The sequence below is a fragment of the Sceloporus undulatus genome, chromosome 2, assembly GCF_019175285.1.
Source record: "Sceloporus undulatus isolate JIND9_A2432 ecotype Alabama chromosome 2, SceUnd_v1.1, whole genome shotgun sequence".
NCBI classification, from domain to species: Eukaryota; Metazoa; Chordata; class Lepidosauria; order Squamata; family Phrynosomatidae; genus Sceloporus; species Sceloporus undulatus.
In genome coordinates, this window is record NC_056523.1 from 189,694,291 (window position 1) to 189,713,422 (window position 19,132).

Genomic DNA, 19,132 nt, shown 5'->3' on the forward strand with positions numbered 1-19,132 from the left:
CATACTTCTACTCTTCAAGGAATGTTTGGCCATGAGTTTCTTCCACCTAAGTGCCCTCCCTTTGCTGCTGCACATCTTTATGCTCTCTCAACACCACAAAGAGCAATAAGCCACTTTCTAAAATGAGACTCCTCAGTGGGTCTGCAGGTATTACCAGACAGCTTTTCCTCATCTCCATGTAATCTACAGGTGCAGCAGAAGTGAGAGCAGGCCTTACTGTAAGATTAAACAGCAGTTCTGACCTTTAGCTCCTCTGTCAGCCTCTCTTTCTTCTCTTTCAGCTTGTCCACGGCCTTTTCATCCCAGCGCCTGGCCTTTGCTTTCAGGTCACTGGCACCTCCTGAGATTACCCCTGACTTCTGGAAAAGGGTTCCATCCAGGGCAACAGTCTACATTAGGGAAAGGGGGGGGGACAGAGAGAATTAAAGGAATATTACATCAAAGAAGAAAGAGTCAAGCCTTGACTGTCAGCTGTGACAGCAGTTAGCAACAGCTATGAACAACACATCGGCAAGAAGCAAGCAGCCTTCTTTGGACTATGGATCACCAGCTGTTTTGATCCATACCAGGGATGGGAATCATGTGTGGCCCTCCAAATGTTGATGAACTGCAACTGGTAGCATTTGCAGCTGTGCAAAGGCTGCTCGGAAGTGTAGCCCAACCTTATTTGGAGGACTGTACGGTTCCCATCTTGGTTTGCATAGTCAGTGAGGCAACTGTGAAAATTGTGGTCCAAAACATCTGGAAGGCCAAAAGACTCCCAGCCTTGGACTAGAGCAGTGGGTCCCAAATTTAGGTACTCCAGACGTTTTGGACTTCATCTCTCATAATTCTTGACTGTTGGCCAAGGTGGCTAGGGCTTTTGGGAAATGAAGTCCAAAATATGTGAAGCACTGGGCTAGACAAAAGACCAGCAGAGGGTATTTTACAAGTCTGTGCAAATACAGAATTAGGAACTGAATGAACATCTCACACTATTTCTAAAATATTATTTTTAGGAGAAATTTCCAGCTGCAAAAACTGGTATGGGCAAAAGTTTAAACTTCCACTAGTAGCAGGAAGAAGTTTGTTCAATTTACACTTCAATGTAATTTAAAGCTAACAGAAGCTTAACCTAACCCACTCTTCCTGAACCAGTGAATTTCCCAAAATGCAGTTATACTTTGACATGCACACTATACTGAATTTTGAAATGCAGTTTTAAAATCAAAAGTTCTATACAAAAACAGATACGATAGGGAAAATTGTTATTTTCACTAAAGTACAAAAAGGCATTACATGGGGCGATACTGACTTGCCGAAACATGCATATTGGGCAAAACTGCACATACATGCTCACGCAAATGCAAACTAATTGCCTTGTAGACATTGGGGGGGGGGGGGGGAATTATAAATTGATGTGGAAATAGAATGTGACATAAAATGAGAAACTGTGTAAAACTGTGATAGTCAAATTTGCTCTTCTCCAATTCAGAAACCCAAAAGAAGGGCCAGAATAAGATTGCAATTAGCAAGACTTAAGAGTCTTTGATTAACTGTTTGTTCTTCCTTCAACCCAACACGTCATGCAAAGTAAACATCAACACATTTTCTTCATTTGTACACATTTATACAGGACATAAAATTTACATTTCTTTGCTACTGAATTTGTGGGATTGTATGTAAGAGGACTTTTTTCTATTCACAGGACAGCAGAAAGTTTTGTAGAGATGCAAGGTAAGACTCTTCTCACCTTGTGACGCTGGTGGCCCCCAAAGGCAATGCGACGGGCATCCTCTACATTGTCACACACAAGGGCATTCCCACAAGCATACTGCAGGGCCTTCTTGATGTGAGGAGGTTCGTAGCGGATCACATCAATCACCAACTTGGCTCCCTTGAGCTCCCTGAGCTTTTCATCTGTGGGCTTCACCTGGGAAAGACGACAAAAATAATGTCAGGCTGTGACAAAAAGGTCTCACAAGTTAAGTTGTTACATGTAACAAGGTTATCAGCATACAGGTCTTTTTGTGTGGTAACAAAGTTACTTTGGAATATAACTATAACAACAACAACAACAACCCCAATCAATGTTACTCTCTGCTATCTCATATGTTGTATTTTTTACTTGTCGCTTTAGAGGAGGACAAAATGTGAGATTTTTTATCAAATTTAAAGCATTTTTTTATTTTTAAGGAGTAACATCAACAAATTACCTTTTAAGACTATAACAAGTACAATAATTATTCTTTTCAAAATGGAAGGGAACTGCCACAGGTTCAGGAGCCATTAAAATCCCCTGCTGAACCTAGAATCCCTCACCTCAAGGTAGTCAAGGGGCAGGAAAGTCTCAGGCTCCCCTCGCTGCTCCTTGATGTACTGGATACAATCCCGGCCAGTCTTCTCTGAGTCAACAATGATGGCGTCCATGTTCTTGCCCAACACCTTGGTGACAGCTATCTGATACTTCTTCTGGGTGGGCTGGCAGAGGTCAATTAGACGCCCATACTGTCGGAAACAAAGGAAAAGAATAAGACAAAGAGAGCCAATCCAATACACCTTCATCACTCTGCTACACACATACCAATATGACCACCCCAGGTGCATTATTGACCATGGGTTCATTTGGAACGGCCACATACCACAGAGCCGGGGTACAGGCGCTTGATGCTCTCCATGATCTCGGCCTTGCGCTGCTGCCGGCTGTTCTCCTGGCGATCAATGCGGGCATCCCCCAGTTGCTCCATCACCTGGTTCAGCTCCTTGTTGATCTCATCAATCCGGCGCTTTGCCAGTTCTACCTCTTCTGTCAGCTCCCCCTCCAGCTTCTTTTGCTCTTCCAAGGACTGCCTATAGAAGAAAGATGGTAATGGGGAGATAGCACAGAGCCTCACTCCAAGTTCCCTGGGACCTCTGTCCTTGAGTGTTCAAGCTGCACTATCCTATGGAGGAGTCACCAGGATAGCTTCATGGGTGAACCCTTTTGAGCATCCCCAACATCAAGCCCAGAGTCCTTAGCCTTTATCCATTCTCTGTATTTCCACCTTCCCCATCTCATCCCACAATAATAGGAAGAGGATGGAAGCTCTTCTGGCCCTTACTTGCTGGTGGCAATGTACTCCTCTAGCTTCTCAATGCGCTTCTGGTTCTCCTCAATCTCACGCAATTTTTGCTTGATCTTAGCCTACAAAGACAGAATAAGTATGATACAAAAAGGAACAGAGTTCAAAGAAATGGCCTAATTTGGCCAGCATTGAACACAAGGCTTTTTTTTTTTCATCTGGTGAGAACTGTAATTGAAGACAACATTAGGACAACAGGCTAGGAACCAAGAAGACTATTTAATCTGTTGGGATTCAGATACTTAGTAACACCTTTTACTTATTTTGAGTCACATAAGAAGCATGAAAGTGCTGGAGAAATTTGGTAAAAGGCTGGTGGAAAGCAAAGAGAAGAAAAGCAGGATGAGCTAGGAAACAGCTTACTGTGGTTATATAAACAGACAAACCTCTTATAAAAGATTCCCCCCCCAAAAAAAAAGTGGATTCTGTATTGCAATTTAGGCTTGAAAGCAGGCCTTTGGTATGGAGAAATATTAGATCTCTAGATCTCACTTGCTTCACAGATGCAGGAAATTCTACCCTTCAAACGTCTCTTTTAATTCAGACCCTGCTAGTGAATGCTCTACAGCAAGGAGTGACAACCACATATTCTCCAGATGTTTTGAACTACAACTCCCATAATCCCTAACCACTGGCACTCCTTGCTGAAGTCATGGAAGACCATCTGGAGAGCACCACACTGCCTTCCCCTGTTCTATAATATTGCTAGGATTATGCTCTGCCATGTTAACTAGAAAAAATTCAGAAGATTCTTAAGCGGATGCTTTTGCAACTAAAACCAGTTTTTCTCATACTTCCTTCAAAAGACACAGTGAATCATGGCTGGATCTCTTCTTTATGGATCTCCAGTGCACCCCTTTCTTGTGCATCCCAACTCCTCTCAGCTGCCTTTCCTCAAAAGTTAAGCTTTTCCTTTCCCTCTCTCTATAGCAAGGTTTCTTTAGTGAGGCTGGCTTCTCCTTAAAAATGCAGTGTTCATGAAACCAAACACCAAACTCTGCTACTTTTTGCCAGGCTTCTACAGATTTTTGATTTCTCGGCAGTTCTGACAATACAGACCTTAAAGCCAGTGGCCTATTTTTTGGTTCTATTATATTCTCAAGTTGGTATTTATTATTTGCCCTCACTATATACAATGTGTCTGCACCGTATGCAGGCATGCCATACGTGGCTTCCAGCCTACCTGCGGGGTGGGGGTAATGGTGTGCACACTCATGGTGTGCGTCCATGCCCCATTATTTTCAATGAGGTGCAACCATAAGCGCTTTTTCACTTACGTGGAGTGAGGTCAGAACAGATTCCCCGCGTAAAGGAAGGGTCCACTGTAATAGGAGTGTGTGTTTGTTGTGTGTATATGCATGCTACTTTTATGGCTCCCCACATATTTTAACATAAAAACATGGGGATAAGGAGGCTCTGAGATGACTGAAGAAACACACAATTTGTTAGAAGGGGAAGATTTAGTACAACTCCCTGAGGCCAAAAGAGAGGAGATATACAGCAATTCATTTGGGGTGGGAAGGGTAAAAAGGAAGAGGACAGCATGAAATGTGGTACAGAATTCAGATTCCTCAGAATCTCAAATTTTAGAGAGGGCAAATCACTTAGCAGAGATATGGAGAAACATCCACCTCAGTTTCAACTTTCTTCCTTTCCTCCAGATCTAACCGGTCCTGATCCGCTTTCTGGTCACGGTTGAATTTCTCCAGCTCCTGGGCTAGGGTAGCTGCCCTCTTGCTAGCCTCCTCCTTCAGCCGGTGGTATTTCTTGACCTGTTGGATAAATTGGGGGGGAGGGGAAGAGGGGTAGAGAGAGTAAATGAACCTCTGGCTTCACCAGATCTACAGGGGGCTACCTGCCTAGGATTCCATGCCTCAGAGAGGAGGTTGCATGTGAGACAGAAGTACTACTTCAGGGGACCAAATGCACTGAAAATTAAGCTGGGCCATACTGCTTTTAATATTTATTTGTATTGATTTTAACACACACACACACACAGTAACTGTCAGCACAACTGCTGGGGTCCAACAACCATTGTCAGTAACTCAAACGAGCCCTAGTGGTTAAATCAGACCTTTGAGCAGAGCTAGCAATTTTAGAAGCAGAAGCGTGGTTCCAAAGGCAGTTGAGATAACAGCAGCTGGATGTGTTCCAGGAACTGAAGCAATGCAGGAACCTCCCGGGACACACAGCAAACCAATGCCAGATTTCTTCTGATAAACCACCATAGAAGCCAAGTCTCCCGAAGTGCTTTTTATTCACAGTGCTATATACAAATACAGATCTCCAAAACTCCAAACCATACCAAACCAACTCCTACTACAAACCCACAAGCTATCACTTGAAACCCCTGGGTTTATATAGACTCCAGAGCATGTGGTCTCCCAAACCCAGTGAGTTCAGGTGTGTAACCATGACATGTGTCCCCTGTGTAATCCAGACACATTGTTTCATCTCCCATGGCTATGTGCACTTGGACACCAAAGTGTCCTTGAGCCAATGAGCATCAGCTGTGCTAATCAACCTTGTCCTTCTGCTGAATGCTCATGGTCAAACACACACACATCAAGCACTTCCCTGTGTGCTGTGTTTTAACCCTTGACACTCTGACAATCCCCTCCAAATGCATAGAGGTGTGTATGTAAGTGTGCATGTAAAAACTCTTGTAGCTAACCAGCTATCCCACTGCACCACCTACACCTTTGTCCTTCTTCCGAACACCTCATGTGCTATGTGCCTTCCCTATCACTGCTCCAGAAGAGACCTGTGCTTGCTTTAGCACAAAAAACTTCCCCTTCTGTGAAAGCATGGGCACTCTAAATTCACCCTGCACCTCAGCCTCATCATGCTTCACCTGTGCAGTTTCCTGTGCTGGTGCCTCAGAGCATGCCAGGGCCTCAGTCCAAGTCCCTATGCCCTAGTCTCCTGCACCTGTGCCTCAACTTGTTCCACTGCCCCAGTTCACTGTGCAAGTGCCTCTGTGCATGCCAGTGTCTCTGTCTGAGTTTCTGTTGTGCATGCCCTAGCCCCTGCACCACAAACCTCTTTGGTGACTTTCTCACCCTGTGAGTTCTCCTGGACACAAACACCTTGGTCCTGCCCCTCTCATCCTCACTCTCTGAGCTTGTCTGGACCTGAGAATCCACCCTGGGTGTCACCTCAAACTTTGCAGTAGGAACTGTCGTGAATGTTTGTGTCATTTGTTCTCCTGATATACTTGGTTTTCCATCAGGTGGAGATGCCTGACTCTGTACCCCTCCATTCCCAGCACTGGTCTTCAGCTGGCCCAACCTTAGGAACACCTCCTGGTTGGCATGGAGTCTGTCCCAACCTGAATGCCATTCAAACCTGGCATTCCTTGTCAACAGGATCTTCCCTTTGCCCAAAAGAAACCAGTACTTATTCCCCGAGTACCCCACAAACATCACCCTTTGCCACTTTGGCTCACCAAACCTCCTGAACCCTTCAGGAACATTCACAGTTGCATGCTGGCCCCACACTTTCAAACTTTTTAAGTTTGGTGGCCTTCCATGCAGTTTCTGAAATGGAGTCTGTTTCACTGCAGCATCCCACACCCTGTTTGCTAGGTGATTTGCTGCCAACATTGCTTCTGTCCCTGAGGTTTATAAAACCAGAATTCTTGCATAAAACTGCAATATAGTTAAAACAAACACAACCATAAAATATCCTCAGTGCTCAGGAGTGAAAGGTCTATAAGGCTCAAAAACAAGAAATTCAGTCTTTGCTATCCCAACAGTAAGTATGCCTTTGTTGTTGGGCCTTCAAATTGTTTCTGACTTATGGAAACCCTAAGAAAAATCCTATCACAGGATTTTCTTGGCAAGTTTCTTCAGAGGCAGTTTGCCATTGCCTTCCCCTGAAGCTGAGAGAGTGTGACTTGCCAATTTCACACAGCAGGGTTCCCTGGCCAAGTGGGGATTCAAACTCTGGCCTCCAGAGTCCAGTGCTCAAACCACTGCACCAAACTGGCTACTCATATATAAAATTAGGTGGAAACTTTGTTCTATCTCCAAGACCCTTCTTTATCACCATTACTTACAGGTATGTGGTAGATGCAGAACCTTTTTTGGTGGTAGTACCCAGATTATGGAATGGCCCCCTCACTCACTATCAGGTAATGTCTGAAAACACTTTTATTTCTTTATTATCTTATGACTTTCTTAAGTCCATTTATCTAATCAGTTTGCTGCTCTTAAAATTATTCTAGTTTATGAACCTGTTTTGCATTTTTTGACCCTAAAATGGTCTGAGAATCTCTTAATAGAGAAGGATAAATTGTAAGTGATAGAAATAGGGAAATAAATAACTTAAAGGACTTTCAGGTATGATGGCTGGGAGATGTTGGAGAGTCACATGCTTGGCTAGGTCGAGGTAGGCAACCTCTGGCACTGTTCCAGCCTTTGGCCACACTTCACCCTACCGTGCTAGTGAATTTGCTATGAAGCAGCAAAGGCAGCAGTGATGGGATGAGATGCATGCACCTTATGTGTTGCCTACCCTTTGGCTACACTGACTTCTGGCTTCTACAGTACCACAGATGGCAAGACACCATCCCACCCACGGTGAACCCGATGTCTTGACTGCACCTGATTCTCCTCCAGAGTGAGATCTCTTCCTTGGCTCTGGCTCTCCTCTTCCATGCGCTCCTCAAACTCCTGCCGGGCTTTCTCCACAGACAGCATCTCTTTCTCCAGCTCATCCATGTCACCCTTGCGCTTCTTGTACTGTTTCTGGGCATTCTGCAGGGACTTCTTGGCTGCTTCCAGCTTTTTGATCTTGTGGGATGTATTTTCCTTGGCCTTGATGTACTGGGGACGTTTTTGGTTCAACTCAGAATCTTTTTCCCTGCCATGTGAAAAAAAAAATCCCCTTATTCTGTGCCGAATTTTTGTGAGTATCAAAGAATTGTGCCTGCTCCCAAATATGCTGTAGTATAAAGCAAGAAAAAAGAATGTGAAGCTATCAGGATGGTATAGACTGCAGTTTCCATTATATGTCACCACTGGCTCTGCTGGCTTGGGCTAATAGGAGCTGTAGTTCAGCAACATCCAAAAAGGCCACTCACTCCCCACCTCTGCTGCTTTTATGGACTGCTCATGATCTCCCAGGCCTCCCACTTTGGAATATGAGTTCACCTGCTCTGCAACACAAAGATAACCTGTAACAGTGGTTTTCAAAAGGTTCCATATACATTCACTCAATGCACCTAAGCCGCTTGCCTGTAATAATATCCCACATGTCTGTGCTACCTCAGTGAGTACTACAACTTTGTGATGGAGAGGGGAGGCTGGCCACATGGCCTTTCTCATCCAGTCAGCATACCACTGACACACAGAGATGATCTCATCTACACCACTGGCTGGTATTCACACACAAGCCACAGATGTGTAGGTTAGTGTCAGAGGAAGGCAGCTACCAACAAGCTTGCTGCAGAGGAGTCTGGGAGAAGGGCTCAAGCTAAAAGCATATATTACGTTTCACATGAGCAAGCACCACCATAAAAAAAAAAACCCCTCTTCTCTCATGCATATCTTTTCACCAGACTTCCAATGCATGTGAGATTTGACCTGTGCTTTGATTCACTTTCTTGAGTCATTTGTTCTGCATAATATCCAGCTGTTGGTGTTTTACATTTCCATCATGGACAGCATCAAGCATAGGTTTCCCTAAGGTTGCCTTTAATTAAAAGGCCCTTTGATCCAAAATACACTGCAGAAATAATCCAGTTTGAGACCATTTTAACTGCCCTGGCTCAATGCTGGGGAATTTTGGGAACTGTAGTTTTGTGAAACATTTAGCCTTCTCTGTTAGAGAGCTCTGGTGTCATGATAACTACATTTCGCAAGATTCCCAAGCACTGAGCCAGAGCAGTTAAAGCGATCTGAAACAGGATTATTTCTGCAGTGCGTTTTGGACTAATGTTTAAGAAAATGGGTGAGTTAAAGTTCAACTATTAAAATGCTGCCTGGGACATGTCTATTGTTCATACTCATAACTTGTAAATTAAGTCACATCCTGTACATGTGAATCACCCAAAATCAGGGTGGCTTGCTATGCCTCTAAGATTGGTTCTATGTAGAAGCAAGAACTCCAGCTTTTAAGAAAGTAGATTCCACAAATGTGAAATCTGATTCTACTGTCACATCATATCAAAGATTACCAAATTCCTTACTTGATCTCCTTCTCAATTTGCTGCTGCTCCCTCATCACTTTGCCCAGTTCCTTCTTCCTGTCCTTGAGCTCATCCTCCACCTTGTCCATGCGCTTCTTGTCTTTATCAATCTCTTTGTTCTTGGAACCCAGCTCCTTGTTCAGCTTTTCAATTTCAGCTTCATTGTGGTACAGCTTGAAGAGCTGCAACTGCACTTGGGCTCGCACAACCTCATCCTTCAGGCGCTGGTACCGATCCGCCTGGCCACCAAGGAAGGAAAAGGAGAATGTGGTGTTAGGGAGCTCAGAACTAAAGAGCTTCCTATTCCAAGAACTATGTGCAAACTCAAATCAGAGACCCAAACCTCTATAAGTGGTTTCCCTTATGTCCAGCCCAACCTTTCTTTAGTTGCAGGATGCTACAGGGGTACTGAACATTCTGCATGAGATGTGACCCAGCAAAGCAATTTTGTTTTCAAGTGCATGACTCCTAAACAACATTCTACCAATTTTGGTGGCTTTTAAAAAGCACAAAATGCACACATCTGATCAGCAAGAACCTAAATGGGAAAAGCTATTTCCAGACTTTGCAATTCTGGCAAGTTTGCAGTTGAAAGAGGAAAGGTGGATCTCAATGTCAACCAAAATAGACAAGTACTGTATTGGGCAAACTTAAGAAAAATGCCATGAACTAATGCTCTAAGACACCATGTAAAGTCCTATGTCAGCTCTACAATGAAACCCTTAAATGCACTGTCCTTTGCCACTATGAAAAAAATCTGTTTTCAGGGATAATCTGACCCACAAAAAAAGCTTACAGGCCTGGCAGCCTGTTTCACCATATTACCAACACAAGAGAAGACTTTGCACCCTTCCTGGCCATCATGGATATGTAGATTACTTGGGGGGAAATTGTGTGCAACCTGCAGCTCACAACTCTTGCTGTGCATCTGCAAGTCATTGTAAAGCAAACCTATCATGGGGTTTTCTTGGCAAGTTTCTTCAGAGGAATTTGCCATTGCCATCCTCTGAGGCTGAGAGATTGTGATTTACCCAAGGTCACTCAGTGGGTTTTTAAGCTCAAGCAGGGAATAGAACCTTGGTCTCCAGAGTCGTAGTCTGGCACTCAAACCACTACACCACACTGTAATTTTTGTGGGCTCACGAAAAAGGCTGATTTAACTTTTTTAAAATATATGTATCAGGAGAAAAAAAGGAATTAAGATACTTCTATTTTAAAAAATGATTAAAATGGGATGCAATCAGGTTAAGGAAGTGAATACAAACAGGGAAAACTTCATTTTGTTGCTAGCAGCGTTGGCAATTTCTGAGGAATTCACTGGAATCCAGGGAATTTAATTAATTTCTTTCCAGGGATTTTGACAGAATATTCTGGTAAATATTGGGGAATTTCAGGGATTTGGGATTTTGGTAAAACATTCCAGGGAATATCTTGTTGGCAACACTGGTTGCTAGACTGTCCCACCTGCCACTCCTCACTTTTGGCTATGCTGACAAGGGCTGGCAGGAGTTGCAGACCATCATTTGTGAGTGCCTTACCTTAGCCAACCCAGTTCCAGTCATTCTGGGTACAGAGATACAACAGATGTTTCCTGCTTCACCCCACCCCCTTTGCAACAACCAGCAAACAGGCAGAGATAACAAGAACAATCTCCCCAAAAGAAATTCCACACCTCAACTTGAGTATAAGGAGGGGGGAGATCCCAGAAGCTCAACATTAGTTTGTTGATGCTGTAAGCTATGGAAGATATACCTAAAGCACCAATGACAGCAATAGATTGGCTGAGAGGCTGCTTCTACCAAACAGAGCACTCTATGGATAAACAAACATTGCCCCTTTTAGCCTATGATTGAGGAGATGAAACTGGGAACCCATAGGCTATCACAGCCAATTGCAGTTTTCTGTTTTTACCTCTTCTTTCTCTTGTTTGGCCTCTTTTCGCTCAGCTGCAATGTTCTTCTTACGATGGTAATTGAACTGAGTGTCCTCCTCAGCCTTCACCATCTCCTTCTTCCGCTTGTCATAATCCTGAGCCAGCTCCCCCGAGCGACTGATTTCCTCAAAGAGTGCTGTGCGCTCCTTGGGGTTCTTCATAGCAATCGATTCCACTGCACCCTGAGACAGTGAAAGAGGATTAAATCAGACCACCTTTAAGGTACAATCCTCCAGGACTAGCCCAAGATATTTTGCTCCTTGAGCAAATGGCAGCCCACTTGCTACCCACTCAGCTAGCTCAGGTTGTGCATCACCCAAACCCAGCCAAATTATTTTGGAATATGAGAATGAAAATCCCACAAGAACCTTTCCTGCTCCCAAGCATCCTCAATTAAAAATAATTATGTCAGTTATGATCAACTTGCAGCCCTTTCATGACACTCCAAAACTCCTGCCTGATCTGTTTGAGAACGACTGATCTACATTGTAGAAATAATGCAGTTTGACACCACTTTAACTGCCATGGCTCCATCCGACAGAATTCTGGGATTTGTAGTTTTGTGAGGCAACAGAACCCATTGGCTGAGAAGTCTAGAGAACCTGTAAAATTATAAAGCCCAGGATTCCATACCATGGAGCTATAGCACTCAAGGTGGCATCAAATTGCATTATTTCTACAGTGTATATGCACCCTCAGAGCCTCAGGCTCAGCAGACGAGTCAACATGAGTTTGAATTCATATTTCAGTACTTACTACAAGAACACTAGCATCACATCTTTCAGGCTCACTAACAGGCAAGAAAGCATTTGTTAAAATAAAAGTTGGCAACCGGTGTGACCAATAGGCTTGTTTGGTCAGGAATCCTGTCCATGCCCTCCATCCCCATTGTCCACAGCAGAATCTATATCCATACAACACAACAGCTTTGAAGGCTTATCAGAAGTATTGAAACTGATACGGGAAATGTGTAACTCTCCACATGCTGTTGGACTGCAACTCCCAGCATGCCTCACCACTGAGTAAGACTGGAAGGAGGTACAAACCAACAACATCTGAATGGCATGTTTCTAACCCTTGTATTACAAGAAGATTCATACACGCTTGGGCTGTGTGTCCAGGTTCAGGCTAGGGAAGTACCAAAACATCTGATGGCATGTCACTTTTCTCTACCTAAGGGACATGTACAGTATACTTTCGTAGAGGCAAAAATCTGAAAGACTCACTTACTTGGAAGACTAGGAAATTCCTAGCTTTGATGAGAATGCCCAGTTTCTCCAGCTCCTCACTGTATTCACTCAGCTGTACCACTTTGTTATTTATTTTGTACTCTGATGAGCTTCCTAGAAGATAAATGTTTTAATTATCCTCAGTCAAACAAGAAACTCAAGAAGGGAGTTGCTACCTTCACCCTCTCGTTTTTACTGTGCAGGTGGTCACAGGAAAAAACATTTTGAGAAGAAAATTGTTGTTGTCACTTCTGACGTAGGATGACTCTAACAAGAACCTATCTTGTTTTTCTTGGCAGAATTTGTTTCGGAGGGGAAAGGTTCTCTCTCTGAAACCGTGAAAAAATGTGACTTGTCCAAGGTCCACCCACAAAACGTTGTGGGTGTGGAGATGGGGTGACAAGTTCAGTAGTTTTGATGATATTCATTAAGCAGAAGGTTAGTCCCACACTACATCACAATACCCATTCATATGATTATCTGCTAACTTTGGCTTTAGGCAACATCCTTGCCTTGTCCTTCAATCATTATCAGTAAATTGAATTTGTCACCTCATTTCCACATCCACAAAGGTTTGCATTCCTATGGATATTCTCACACACAAACTGCTATATAGGTTTTTTGTTGCAGTGGAAAGCCCAGGGACAGACCTATATAGCAGTCTGTGTGTGAGAATGCCCATAGGAATGCAAAACCTTGTGGGTATGGAGATGAGGCGACAAGTTTAGTGGTTTTAAAGATTGAATCCCAAGCATATAATCTGCTAAGATTTCCCCAATTTATCCACAAAACTCACCCACAATGACCCTTGCAAAGGTGCGATCTTCAGCATTCTCTTCAGAATAGACCATGCTGACAAATGCCCGGTTGGCAGCTGGCTTTCCCACAGGCGCTCCATGGATCAAGTCCCGTAAGGTCTTCACTCTCAAATTACTGGTTTTCTCACCAAGCACAAAGCTGATAGCATCCATGAGGTTTGATTTGCCTGGTTGGAGACAGCAAAGAAAGAGCAGATGCTGTATGTCTCTCTGCCACTTTAGCCAGCAACTACCTTTTGAACGAGTAAGTGCGGTTATTACCTTCTTGCTAGTCTGGAAAGGGATCTTGTAGCACCTTTGAGAGGTGTAGCTTATGCTACAACTTCTTTGACACAGTTAGTGTCAAAGGTGCTACAAGATCCCTTTGCATACTTACCTTCTTGCTGTGATTTTAAATACTGTGAATCCAATTGTGTTTAATATTACAATTTACTGTATTGTGTTTCAATATTATACGGTTTTCTCTGTACCTTCTCTTAGTCTCAGAACTTACAAAGTTACTTTGAAAAGTCCTTCACTGCATTAAGTGTTACATTGTTTTAAATGTAGCTCATTTGTGTTACTCATTACAAGGATAAAAACAATTAGCCTGTGTCATTTTTGCACTACTTACAACTTTTGTATTATTTTGTTACTTTTCTGAGCAAAATATCCTAAATATTGACAAATGCTTATTAAAATGCCCCTTAGAAGCAACATTTGGCCCTAAATATAGTAGTGCAATGATGCGCCATTAGCACTATTCTTTGTTTCATTTTGGATTTTCTCACTGTGGGGATTTCATGGTAAAGGCATTCAAGAGGGTTTACCATTGCCGCCTTGTGTGCAGTACTAAGAAACGTTAACTGTTAACATTAACCATTAAATATGGAGCCACCCCCCAGGGATGTAGCCAAGGGGGGGATTCTTGGGGTCCGGACCCCCCCTTCCATTAGAAAAATGAATGGTGTGTGCTGCTGCGCCGCCACACCCAAGCCCCATTATAATGGTGGCACTTAGTCTGGACCCCCCCTTCCTAAAATCCTAGCTATGTCCCTGCACCCTGGTTGTCACTTGAGAGATCTGCTGCCAGTGTCCCCTACCCCACTACTGCTGCTGCCCAGTAGCTCTTTGACCACATGAAACTATGTGTATGTGTAAATACATCCAGGCTGTGTGCAAGGTATTGTAATTTAAAGGTATAATTTTAATTTTGCTAGCTGTTTCTGTCACAAGGGATGCAGTGGCTCAAGTGGTTAAGACACTGACTCTGTTGATTGCAAGACTGGCAGGTTGGCAGTTTGAAGCCCGAGTGCTGCATGATGGGGTATATCCCCATCACTAGCCCTGGCTTCTGCCAACCTAGCCTTTTGAAAGCATGCAAATGCAAATAGATAAATAGGTACCACTTCAGTGGGAAGGTAAACAGCGTTCTGTGAAATCACGCTGGCCACATGGTCACAGAGTAGTCTCTGACATTACTGGCTCTTTGGCTTAGAAACAGAGATGACCACCACCTCCTGTGGTCGGACACAACTTGACAACCTTGTCAAAGGGGAATACCTTTACCTTTATGTCACAACTATTGCCATTATGTTCAGTGTCATATGAGAATTACGATTTATGAGTACCATTAGTACAAAAAAACATTCCTAAGTATGGTGTGGTATGAGTTATCACATGGGGTGATTGCAACCCCAGTGATGCCAGTGCATGTCCTGATGCACATACCATTTGAAGGTGCTCTAAAATCATAGCTTCCTGCCGCCTCATCCCTTACACACTTGTTAAACATCTTGTCTGACAAAGAAACCTTGGTTTCAAAAGCAAGCACCAAATGTTTTGCACCTTTGGTTGGTGCAGTGGTTAAATGCCTGTACTGCAGCCACTCACCCAAAACCACAAGGTTGCGAGTTCAATACCAGCAAAAGGGCTCAAGCTTGACTCAGGCTTGCATCCTTCCGAGGAGGTTGCTAAAATGAGTACCCAGATTGTTGGCAGCAATTAGCTTACACTTTGTAAACCGCTTACACACTGTTAGTTCAGTATGAAGCGGTATATAAATGAAGCTGTTTGTTTGTTTGAATACAAGTACAGTTGCCCCTATTTTTGTGGGTGATCCGTTCCAGACCCCCTTTGCAAAATTGAAAAATCACAAGCATTTCAATTCCCACCTCTCCATGTGGCCCTGTGTATGTGCCATCCCTCCACACCATCTTATCTGAGAACAACTATAACAACGTCTTAATAAAATGTACACTCATCCCTCCACATTTGTGGCTTTGATTAATATGTCCTCTCTAGGGATATCTAGGTCCTCCAGTGTGCAACGCTATGGTCAACTTTAACTAAAAGTTGCACTGAAAGACCCAGAGATTATTCCTAGAGAGAATGCTCTTCTAGGCCTTTGTAGCTCCTTCAGGGCAGGTCTAGGGTCAGTCAGTGTCTGTCGGACGCTGGCCACAGAGTTGCACTGGAGGACACTAGAGGGGTAAAAACATGGTGTCTTTGTTATCTGCAGTTTTTCCATATTCACGGGGGGGGGGGGTGTTTGTGCCCCTAGCCCTAACACACTGCAGGAATAATCCAGTTTGAGGCCACTTTAACTGCTGTGGCTCAGTGCTAGAGACAGAGAAGGCTCAATGTCTCACAAAACTACAATACCCAGAATCCCATAGCACTGAGCCAGGGCAGTCAAAGTGGTCTCAAAGTGGATTACTTCTCCAGTGTGGATGCAGCCTGGCTCACAGTGGTCCAAACACACACTGCGGAAATAACCCACTTTGAGACCATATTAACTGCCCTGGCTCAATGCTATGGAATCCTGGGAACTGAACTACAGATCCCAGCATTCCCTAGCACTGAGCCAGGGCAATTAAAGCCGTCTCAAACGGGGTTATTATCCCCGCAGCGTGGCTCATCCTTCCCTAGTCTTACCGGATCCATTGGGGCCGATGATGGCGGTGAAGCTCTGGAAGGGCCCGATGATTTGCCGGCCTTTGTAGGATTTGAAGTTCTCGATCTCGATCAGCTTCAGGAACCCCATTTCGAGGCAGGAAGGGCTTGCAAACTACGGGGCCCCGCAGGGGACACAGGGCCCAACAAGGGACCCCTTCGCTTTAGAGCGCAGAGACCACCGCTCTCGCCCGCAAGAAGGGCGGGAGCCTCCAAACCTCGCGAGAGGTCACGGCCTCAGGAAGGAATGGGCCTCTTCCGGAATAGCGGACGGTGATAGGACGACGCTGTTCCACGTGTTTTGCATACGAAGCTCCGCCCACTTTCCCAATGTGGTCCCTTTAAGAGAATTTTGGACTTCAGCTCCCAGAAGCCTCAGCCGTGTTGGCCAATAGTCTGGGATTCCGGGAGATTAAATCCAAAATCCCCTTAAAGGGCATAGTTTCGTCTTGGAGACGTTTTGAACTTCAGCCCCCAGAGTTCCTGACCGTTGGCCACGTTGGCTAAGGCTTCTGGGAGTCGAAGTCCCAAAAAAACATGGCGGACTAATGTTTGGGAATAACTGCTGTAACGTCTACGTCCGGGCTTCTCGCTAGGCTGATAGGCTCCTCCCCCTTTCCATTCTCTAGCCGCTAACCTTAGCCCTGATGTAGCCCCGCCTACTCGGGGCTTCTCGCTATGCTGATAGGCTGAGGGCCTACAGATATTTGCATAAATTGAGAGTGGAACCCAGGCGTTCTTTCCAAAGGGGTGGGAAAACAGCCTGGCCCGTTGTCATAGCAACCAGAAACCAAGCGTTGCTCTGCAAAGGGACAGGTGAGCGCTGGGTCCTGGGTTCAAATTCAGTCCCTCCTTGGGTTTTTTTGACTACAGGTCCCAGCATCCCCGACCTGGTGGAGGATGCTGGGAATCATAATTCAACAACACCCAGTGGTCCCCAAACTGGTTCTCCAGATGATTTTGTTGTGTGTTTTTGAACTCCAACTCCCAACAGCCCCAGCCAGAAGGGACAACTGTCAGGGATTCTGGGAGCTGGAGTCCAAAACAGCGACTCCCTGAGTGAGTCCCACTCACTGCTTCCCAAATTTTGGCCCCCTCCAGATGTTTTGGACTTTAGGTTCCAGAATCCTTTTTTGTTGGCCAAAGCTAGCTGTGGCTTCTGGGGGTTGGAGTCCAAAAACACCTGGAAGACCAAAGTTTGGGAACCACCATAAACGACAAAGTGGGGACGAAGTGAGTATGTATGTTCGAAACTTCTGACTCTCACTGTGTCTCACATCCGAACCCTTCCTCCAGTTACAGGTGCAGAGATGTATAAAGTGGACGTTCAGGCGGACGCCAAAGAGGCAGCTGCCATCGAAGCCCGCAGGAATCGAGAGAAGGAAAGACGGAGCCGCATCTTTAATGCTCGCTTCCGCAAGATGGGGGTGAGACTTGTAGGACTGTGGGGCGGTATGTTAGGATGAGGGGGAAACGGCACTGGAGTCTCTAAATATCCAGAAGAGCTGAAACAGCTATAAATAGCTATTCTTACATGCAGATTCCCCTTAATATATCTTTTTCTGGAGGAGATGACTTGGCCTTTACCTCTCAGCTTGACGAATGAGGTGCAGCTAAAGGCAACTTACCAGTGTTATGGTTTCAAAACTGTTTCTCATCCTAATTTGTAAAACAAGTGTTAAACACATTTTGCTGATTTGGAATCATGTCAAAGTACGGTTAGGGTTAAGCAAGAAAGCTAACAGGAAACTGGTAGAAAAGAGAGAAGGCAGGGTAGCAACCAACAAGTCTGTAATTTGTTTCCAAATGGAGGATCATTTGAATTGAGCCTCTGATCAAGCCTCTGCATGTGGGCTGTTTATTCATATCTTTTATATAACACATAAGTTGCTGCCTTGGTACAGAAAGCTGAATATTTTTGGATACAGATTGTGAATGGCCCTGCTTAATGGTAGGAGGTGCCATGTTTACAGTCCTTTGTCCTCTCTTGTCCCCACTTTCTGCACCATGCCCAGAAAGGGGGGGGGATAACTGAAAAGGATGGTGAAGACTTTGGTTGCAGGCCTGGCTCTCTGAAATGAAAACAGGATGAATGGGTTGGGAATACATCCTCAGGGGATGGGTTCCAGAGATATAGACTTGACAGAGATCATTCAAACACAGAGACACACAGACTAATGGTTTTATACAGGTAAATCTTTGTTTGCTAATTTTGTTTCTGTCTTTCTCTCCTGACACAGAAGAAGTAATCAAGGCAGATCACATTAGAAACAAGAAAATAACATTTTAAAATGTTGGAATAAAACAATTCAAGAAATAGCAAGGAAAATGTAACAAACCAGTGTTAGTGGGAAATTGGGTAAATGCTAAATGCCCTTTCCAGTCTCACGAATTAGACTTCCAATGGCAGCAAGGCATGCAGCAGGGCTTTCTCACTTCAGGAAGCTGTCCATTTTCCTAAATGTGCCATTTTTTACTTGATAAGTAATAACCAATCTTTCAGTTTGAGCCTAGCAACAAATGGAAGCTTGCAAAACCAGCGCAGGAGCAGAGGCACTTGCTCTAAATTAACAAGTTCCTATCAACAGCTTTGCCACTTCATTCTGAACCAAATAAAGTTGTGAAATAGAAGAGCTTATGCCATAACAAATTTAGTCTGTGAAGTATCACAGTATCTTCTGCTTTTAGCTGGGAGACGTGGGAGGAATCCTCCATGACATTTGCAGAAGATTTTGGGGTTGTTTTTTGTTTGTTTGTGCTGCTACTAACCTGTGCTGCTATTGATATCCCACGCTCTTCTTAAGGTGGATGTTGAAGGCTTGAAAAGACAGGTGGAAGAACGAAAACTCAGAGAGAATGCAGAGAAACAACGAGATGAAGCTTTTGGTACGTGTTTCTGCTCTGCTTTGCTGCTGGACCTGCCT

The 19,132-nt window shown here is 44.3% G+C and overlaps 2 protein-coding genes across 3 annotated transcripts in view; one reads left to right on the forward strand and one right to left on the reverse strand.

Annotated features, from left to right (window-relative positions):
• SMC1A (structural maintenance of chromosomes 1A) overlaps positions 1-16,435 on the reverse strand; it is a 32,052-nt gene extending 15,617 nt beyond the window's left edge. The window contains exons 1-12 of the mRNA XM_042452406.1: positions 16,191-16,435; positions 13,253-13,441; positions 12,458-12,570; positions 11,206-11,409; positions 9,295-9,533; positions 7,709-7,967; positions 4,733-4,873; positions 3,081-3,163; positions 2,622-2,829; positions 2,302-2,487; positions 1,733-1,912; positions 243-389 (exon numbers count right to left, since the gene is read on the reverse strand). Coding sequence (XP_042308340.1) covers positions 243-389; positions 1,733-1,912; positions 2,302-2,487; positions 2,622-2,829; positions 3,081-3,163; positions 4,733-4,873; positions 7,709-7,967; positions 9,295-9,533; positions 11,206-11,409; positions 12,458-12,570; positions 13,253-13,441; positions 16,191-16,299 — 2,058 coding nt within the window. The 5' untranslated portion in view covers positions 16,300-16,435. The remainder of the gene's footprint in view (positions 1-242; positions 390-1,732; positions 1,913-2,301; positions 2,488-2,621; positions 2,830-3,080; positions 3,164-4,732; positions 4,874-7,708; positions 7,968-9,294; positions 9,534-11,205; positions 11,410-12,457; positions 12,571-13,252; positions 13,442-16,190) is intronic.
• Positions 16,436-16,572: 137 nt separating this feature from the next.
• Positions 16,573-19,132, forward strand: part of RIBC1 (RIB43A domain with coiled-coils 1) — a 16,692-nt gene continuing 14,132 nt past the window's right edge. Inside the window, exons 1-3 of one of the 2 annotated variants that reach the window (XM_042452422.1) lie at positions 16,573-17,024; positions 17,505-17,635; positions 19,013-19,094. In XM_042452422.1, the coding sequence (XP_042308356.1) occupies positions 17,519-17,635; positions 19,013-19,094 (199 nt within the window). In that variant the 5' untranslated portion in view covers positions 16,573-17,024; positions 17,505-17,518. The remainder of the gene's footprint in view (positions 17,025-17,504; positions 17,636-19,012; positions 19,095-19,132) is intronic. The other variant, XM_042452423.1, reaches the window with a different exon arrangement.